Genomic DNA, 8,462 nt, shown 5'->3' on the forward strand with positions numbered 1-8,462 from the left:
TTTCCTAGATTACCCATCAACTTCTCTCTCTCTAAATTAATTTCTTTTCGAAATTACATTCTCTCTTTCATATTAAATATGAGGGTAAGTTTGGAAAAATATATTAAATGCTTCATTGGTATTATAAAGTGACTTATATATGGGGACAGAGAGAGTATTGATCATATGTACATCACATTATGTGAACTTCAACCACGTGCAACATTCTCTTTATCCTCCCTTTTTTGTATAAACTATTCGGTACCCGGTCACCTTTCGGAGGCTGACTATTTTTGATTCGGGATTTAGTTACAGTTAAGGCTCTTCATCCCTCCTCCAATGTCTATTGTGCGAGGGTCGAACCCAAAAGCTATTTCCACACACTCAGTCTGCATTACCAACTAAGCTACTCTCTTGAGTCTTTATTCTCTTTCCTTTTAGTCGGAACTAACTACAATATCAACATCCTCTTTGTTCATTGAATATTTTCTTTAACACGAAATGATATGTATTAAAATAAGTAATAGCATCCTAAGAACACACCCTTCTGAAGTAGGTGAACAGAAGAACATATTACTCGACCAAAAAAAAAAGAAGAACATATTACACACAAATAAGATTAACTCATGTGGAGAATTAGATTAAAAAAACCCTAAATTGTTTTTAACAATTCAACCTAAATCCTAAATAATAACCATAAACATATATGACGAAGATGAGAAAATGCGATCAGGCCCTTTGAGGGATTTTAGTTTGGGCCAACTTCGTTGAGACTGAATCTAACTCTTTTTTTATGAACGTGGACTGAATCTAACTCTTAGACAATTGTTTTTTTTTTTTGTCCAAAGTGAATTATATCATTTTGGTTTTTGCTTGAAGGGAATGGTGAATAGTTCCTAATTTTTGTCATTAGGATATAGAACTTCCGAGTTCTCTTTAACTGATTGGGCTTTCTTTTTCTCCTTGGGCTTGGAATTGTGGACCCTCGTTAGCACTGAAGACCAAAATAATGTTACCAAACCAACATCAGGGAAATGGGTCTTTACTAATTTATATTGAAAGAAAAAAAGCTTGGATCTCCATATTAGCCCAAAGGAAAATTATGCTTTGTAGTTTTTTGTGTTGAACTCTCTAAGCTTTTGTGTGTTTAAATTTTGGTTAGAATGAAGGATTTCTAGTTTTCCGATGTATCGAAAAAGAATGAAGGATTTCTTCCGTTAAGAAGTTCTAACTTCTAAGTCACTTGAATGCCATAAATTTTTTATTTATCTTCATCAAACAATGCTTAAGCTGAATACTCTGTGTGTACCGTGAGCAATCCTAAAATGAAGTTTTTTTGGGTAGATATCCTAAAATGAAGTTGAAAGATCTGTGCTTAATTCATTGGCTAATAAATTAATCTTGTTGATAATATTGAAACGTTTAGTTAGTCCCATAAGTTCTTACATTCAATTGTCTTTCAGAGATCTGTTGATTAACAAACAATGATTTTGTAATGATAACAAACTTGTTAGAATATAATATAAACTATTCATTTGACCCTAACCCGCTTAAGTTGACTCTTATTCAATAACTTAATCTTTTTGAGATAATTGGTCATTTGACACAACTAATGAAATGCCACAAGTGATCGGTTTGCAATATAGAGATAAAGCGAATCAAATAGAAAACAATTTCCTAAAATAGAATAGGGTTCATAACATCAGTTACATCGTAATCTCAAGCCGCTCATTGTAGTAGGTTGGTTGTGGCTTTAGGAGTTTTTATGATAACTCTCTTGTATCTGTGATTAATCTCTACAGACGTAGACGTATGGACAATCTGGATTAAGCAATTATCAATATTTTGTGGCTGATATCACTTCCATTGTATCAAACGTTTCCTAATTTTAGCTGTCTATATTATATTCTGATAGCGTTTTGTTTGCTTGTGCAATAAGGAAACTTCTCTTACTACTTTCTTTTCAATCAGGAGACCTGACCTGATAGGCAATGGTACAATAATTGACCCCAACAAAAAAAATATGAAATGAAATTACACATTTCTTAGACCAACCTCTATTAAAGTATTCCAAATTTTCTGACATGTTTGGTCCAAATCTGACAATGTTTTGACGTGCTACCTGATGTTTGATGCTTGAGCCTTGAAGCAAATAGTGGAGATATTCAAAGTCCACCACTTTGAGCCTTGAGATAGAATTTAATTTTAACTAGTTTTGGTTTGAGAACAGACATTTTGTGTTTGTTTGTACAAGGAGTATGGGGGATTTGGGTTTGGCACCCCACCTATTGGGTTTGGCACCCCATGTATTCAATACGGAAATTTAATTTCCGTTTTCAAAACGGAATTTAAAATTCCGATTTGTTTTTTATATGCAATGAACAGTTGAAAATGTGCCACATATGCTAAAATACATAACGGTTTTTTAATTTCCGTTTTTTTCGTATTAAAATCGGAATTTAAATTCCCGTTTTAATAAAGTGGGGTGCGAAACCCAATAGGTGGGGTGTCAAACCAAATTCCCGGAGTACGGAGGTCCTGGCAAATTACCAAGAGCAGTGTTGGACACTCAAACGTAATTTCCACTTTTATAGTTTTTTTTTTTTAAGAAAAAAAGAGTTCTGTTTATACTTAACAATTGCTCATTTGCTAATATCTAAAATGAAGATTTGGATGTTGCAACTAACTATTTCAGTCACAAAACTCACTTCTCATAGATTTTTACATTCATTACTTTTTTCCCCTTCTTGTTGTGCTATACAAACATGCTATTCTTTTCCCCCCTTCTTGGTGATGAAAGATAAATCTTGGTTCAAAGCTCTGTTGAATTTCCATTCCCATACATGTGAAAGGAATCATCAAGGAGGAACATGCAGATAATTTTCTATAGCCACTATGCATGTTACAATTTTGCACCAGTCAACTTGTAAACTCAGAAATGCTTTGTAAAGAGGGGCGCCAGGATTTTGATCTCACTACAGCAGGATTTGCTGATCCCCTTTGCCTCTGTCTCTCTGCTCTCATTCCCTGGAAAATTCAATATGCAGTTTAGATCAGTAATCAACACTAATTGATGATGAAGATGCAAACCTCTAAAATTGAAGATAAAATTTGTATTTACAAACATTTAATTTCTTGTAAAAAATATGATGATCCTCATTTCCACTTCCTTGGTTCAAAAGAAATTATGGAGAAGTCTTGTAGTTCAAAAATATGACCAAATAAGTCTTTATAAATGGTAGAACAATCCTCCCTTGAGCCAACTTTCGGGGTCGAGAGTTAGACCTAAATCGAATTCTAGAATCACAAGTTTGGGATGCCATCCTAGTATTCATATCTATTTTGTTAAAAGATTTATACATAAACCAGGATTCAGCACTTATGGACCATGTGCCATGTTATGTGAAGTACTGGATCAAGTAATTAGAAGATTCACTGTTGGGGTTGATTAAATAAATAAAAAATTCATACTAGAATATTATTCATGGAATAGAGGTTAATTTAAAGGGGAAAAGAGAAAATGACTATTGATATGAGAATATGATTATATACCTGATTTGTATTTGTATTTCCTGAGACAGAGTCCCCTGCTGTCTGAGACTCACAACCTGAACTCTTCTTTTCTGTCTGTGGTTTCTCAATTGTCTCTGCCTGTGGCTTCTTGGTCTTTGCATTCTTCTTTGCTTTCAACACCTTCATGACCTCTTAAACCAGAAACAGAAGAAGAAGAAGGAGAAAGTCTCAGAATATGAAAAATACACAAACAAACACAGACCCTTCCAAATTAAAACAGCAATTAACCCTTTTCACATGATTACTAGCACATCACCCTGCATGTCTGAGTACACAGTGGAAAATGTGAAGACAAAATTACGGTGGACGAAAGCAATTTCCCTTACTTCGGTGACTGTCAACCATGATTTTAGTCTCACTGTGGTTTTCAATTGTGTATACAAACATGGACAGAAGGAATTCAATAGAAATTAACCAGAAGGATCTGACATACCTTGAGTAGTGATGAGCCTGTAAGCATGTCCAAGATTGAGAGTCTCATTAGGACGCAGAAGCTTGACACGTGTGAAACGAACTGATTTCTGCTCTTGATTCCTCTGTTCTTGTTCTGTCACAGGCAATGGGATTATCAAAGACACATAGTGACCTGGGTTAGTTTTCATGACCTCACTTGCAGTGATTGGCCAATACATCCTTTCTATCTTCCCACCTGGGTGCTGGATCACAAGCACTGCAGCATCCACAGCTTGGCAATTCCCCATCTATGTATTGTTCTCTCTCAGCAAACAAAAAGAGAAGGAAAAGAATGGGAGAGATAAGGGAGAATGAATGAGTGAATGAATGAAGAAGGTGAAGTAAGCAAAGCTGCAAAAGTCTCTATCAGTACAACTCCTACTAGCACCCCACAGATATAGTAAAAACAGATTCTTAGACTCTACCTCTCTCACTAAGGTCTAAGCCCTTCCCTTCTCAACTAGGCTAGTCAATTTAAGCCAAATATTTGACCTTAAAAACACATAGGTAGGTGCATGACAAAAATATTGTGAACCTTGTTGTTGTTAATAATTGTCAATCTAGCAACCATAATGTTCCAACTTAAAGGTTTTTTTTATCAATTTTAATATTTTTATCTTCACGTATTCTTCAATGAGTCAATCATGTTCGAGCTTGTAAAATCATTATAAATGACAAAACTCAACTGAGTATGTAATACAATTCGAACTCTAAGACATATGTTTAGACTAAGATAATCAGTACGGTTGATGGTATTGGTTTTAATATTGATTAAGATGAAGAAGTGATTAATTAGCACCGGCACCAGCCTCTTGAACTCGTGGGAGTGCCACGTGGAGAGACGTGAAGATGATGAAAATTGGACTGATATGTTGAGCGATGTCTACGCGGTTAAGACTTGCATTTCAGGTAAGACAAATGGAGTCTTAAGTATTATCTTTGCTAACTACTAATAAAAAATAAGAAAATGATGATAAAAATAAAATAGAATTTGCTATTGAAAGCGTGCATGCGTTTGAATAAGATTCTTTTGAGTGGACATTGGACAAGGACACAGCACCATCTTATCCGCATCACAGAAACCTGCATGTCCTGTTTGTTTTTGGTTCTTGTCTAGATTCTAGAAAATGCAAAGGAAATTAGGAGAAGAGAGAAAGAAGGTAATTATAGGAACTAGGATAATGGTAATTTTTCATTTACAACTTTATGGAATCATTCCTTCGTACATATTCTGAAAGATTAGTGCTTAATTGGCAAAGATAAGCACCATTATCTTCCGTGAGAATATAATAAAATGGCATCATGTCACATTGCACTACTTTTCTTGAATGCTTCATAGTCCAAACTCCAAAGCAATTTAAGTAGCTCTGAAGTGACCGATTCCTTAGCAAATAATTGATATACTTATTCATACATGATTACATGGTTAATGGTTGTATAAAAATATATATGTTTGTGCAGTGCAACCAGTCCAACCACTATATGTGAACTTTATTTCGAAGCTAGGCCCTTACAAGCTTTATTATCCTTATCGTACCGTTGAAAGTGGTTTGGACCAAATCATTGTAAACCATTTGTAATTATCAATGCTGAATTGAGATTAAATAATCTTTTTAGACGGCTTTAAGGGTCCTTATCAATCATCATATGTAATCTACAATTTGGAGCAAGCTATAAGATTTTCAATTAAATAGTTTGGAGCTAATGACAACCTGATACATAGCTCACTCAGAGTAACAATAAATGATAGATTTGAGAATCCACATTGATTGATGAAGCAAAAATTTGTGCATATCTTGAGTACTTTGACAATAAGTGATCTGAGGAAGTTGTACTCTACTATATCATAATTTCTCCATAATCCTAGCTACGCTGAGGAAAACACTAGAAATTTAGCATAGCTATAGAACTCATGTTCTGTAGTGAGAATGCCTTGATCCCCTTTTCCATATGGATTTAAAATTTTAATGTAATTTACTGCTACAAGCCTACAACCTTACTTCATGAAATAAAATTAAGAAAAATGATTTGTAGACATCCGCGTAGTGCAGACATGCAACATACGCCCAAAGTGAGAAATGAGACAAGGGAGAAGTAATGAATCTGATATATAATAGAAGAAAGAGATAGAGAGAAAAATGAGGTGTCTATTGAATATCTACATTGTTTATATGTCTAAGTATTATTAGTGTTAAATTGAACATAACATGGCCTATCGGGTAATGGTTATGAAGGGCCCCCAAAAGTTGTCAGCAAATTGCTTCTAATTGACATAAGATAATTAGTTTCTATTTTTTGTTCAGCAAATTGTCTATATCTTGGGATGAACCATTCCTTAAAGACAAAAGAGATGATCTTGCTGAAGATCCTTGACTCTTGTGTGAATCTGATATTTCTTTAACTATATGAGAGCCCCAAGGTTTGAAATTTTCATCTTCTGATTCACATGTGTGTAAACATCTCTGCATAATATGTCAGTCCATGTAAGCCATGTGAGGTGCTGGTGTGAAATTTTGGCTCCAATATTAAATGATGAGAGAACCAGTTTCTTGTTGAAACATGACTTGTGTAGGGGACTAAACTTTACTATTCATTTATTTTAGTATAAGAGTCTTAGCCCTTTGTGGCCATCAATACGGCAGCCATTAATTCATATTTATTGTGGGTCTGAATATTGTAATGTTAGGACATGTTTTTAATTAAATATAGTAGTTGGTGGAATTCAATCTCAATAATGGTTTTCATATTTGCAACTTGTGAGGGGTACCAAATTCAGGTTTTGTATGGCTTGTACCATGCCTTTTGAACATTCCCCAATTTTATTTAAAATCCCATACCAAACATTGGACTCTGAAAGGTTCTTCTTGGTGGGGACTAGTTGTTGTTTTGTTGGATTAATAAAGGACATATGAGATGAGATGAGCAAAATGTTGCTTTCTCTACATTCTTCCCCCCCATGAAAAAAACAAAATCATCCATCCAAAAAGCACTTCCAAATAATAAATTTATAATCTGCCAGAGCAGTACTATATGAATCTATGTATCTGATATCCTGATCATGATCAAAATGGTAGCAAGAGAGTGGTGGAGGAAAAAGCAGAAGCCATGGTGTTTTTAGGGACAGTCAAGTACCAAGGAGTACAGAATTTTTTACAGTCTGGTGTCTGATACAAGTTCAGTACAATCAATACATGATGGCTGTGAATCTGAGATATATATCATATATCTCGAAAATCATGTTTGGCTGAATTTCTCTCTTATTAATTTTTAATTGGTACCAAGAAATTAAATCAAAGTGTAACTGTATGATATCGTATGTTTTACATTGATCTCTTTTTTATGATAACACTAGAGTATCCATCACCAATAATCACCAAAGTATCATCATCAATACTCGTCAATCATCCGCGGGTTCTCATAATAAATGATAAATGGTTAGTCATAAAATGTGCTTAGTTCTTATAAATGAGAAGTGAACATTCAACCTCATGATTTTGGATGAAATGTTTAAGGTAATGGAACAAACACCTATCTTTTTGCTTGAGGAGGAAATGGTAGGAATGAAATTCAGAGGGGAGAAAAAAAGTTAAGATTATGATTTTCTCTTATTTGATTCTTAAGAGAATGAGAATTGAAAAACACTATCATATTTGCTCATACAAACATCTATCTTAATAAAGATCGATGATTCATATATGAGAATATTCTTTTATCTAGCTAAAGGGGTCAAACCTTAGGTTATCAGCTCGAGAATTATTTTTCAAACTAGCCTTGTAATCATGAATAAGTTCTTCGGAATAAAATTACCCTATCTAGTAATCTGTCAACATATCGATCGTGATTTTGGAGGGCCATGCCCTCTTTACAAGAACGTTCGTACCTATTGTTTATAAGGCACCAATAATCAACACAAACTAATCACTAATCCTCGCAAACAAAATATCTTTGATTTGTCATGATAACACTTAGCATTATTGTTATCCATAATTTACACAATATTCAAATAAAATAAAATAAAATATTTCTTTATATTTTTAACAACGAGAAATTTAAGATATCTCATTAATATTTTTAATATATTTTACTAGTATTTTTTTACTCGTGCGTTGCACGGGGAATATGTTTGTTGTATAAGATACATTAATCAATATCTTGATTTTTTTAAATATATTGAACAGCATATGAAATATATGATGAAGAGTCTGAAATGCTAAGCAAAGTGGACAAAAAGACTTCTCTTCTAAGACTGATTGAGTTCAAGATGAACTTGTTTCACATTCTTCATGAACATGTACACAATAGTCCAAATCATAAATATAAGGAATCACCAATAAAGCAGACGATAAACACATATTATTCATGGAAAACAAAGAATGTGATAGTAGCACAAATCATGATTGTGAAAGATAAATCATAAATTATGACATCACTGCGTTTATTTCTAGTCATCCAAGTTT

The 8,462-nt window shown here is 33.8% G+C and overlaps 1 protein-coding gene across 1 annotated transcript; it reads right to left on the reverse strand.

Moving 5' to 3' along the window:
- Nucleotides 1-2,653: 2,653 nt before the first annotated feature.
- Nucleotides 2,654-4,548, reverse strand: LOC130739959 (uncharacterized). The gene is made up of 3 exons (XM_057592436.1): nt 3,986-4,548; nt 3,532-3,683; nt 2,654-3,006 (listed from the first exon to the last, which is right to left on the reverse strand). Exons 1-3 carry the CDS (start codon nt 4,251-4,253, stop codon nt 2,899-2,901), a joined length of 528 nt encoding a protein of 175 aa, XP_057448419.1. The 5' UTR covers nt 4,254-4,548; the 3' UTR covers nt 2,654-2,898.
- Between the last annotated feature and the right edge of the window lie 3,914 nt (nt 4,549-8,462).

Source organism: Lotus japonicus, chromosome 2 (genome assembly GCF_012489685.1).
Source record: "Lotus japonicus ecotype B-129 chromosome 2, LjGifu_v1.2".
NCBI classification, from domain to species: domain Eukaryota; kingdom Viridiplantae; phylum Streptophyta; class Magnoliopsida; order Fabales; family Fabaceae; genus Lotus; species Lotus japonicus.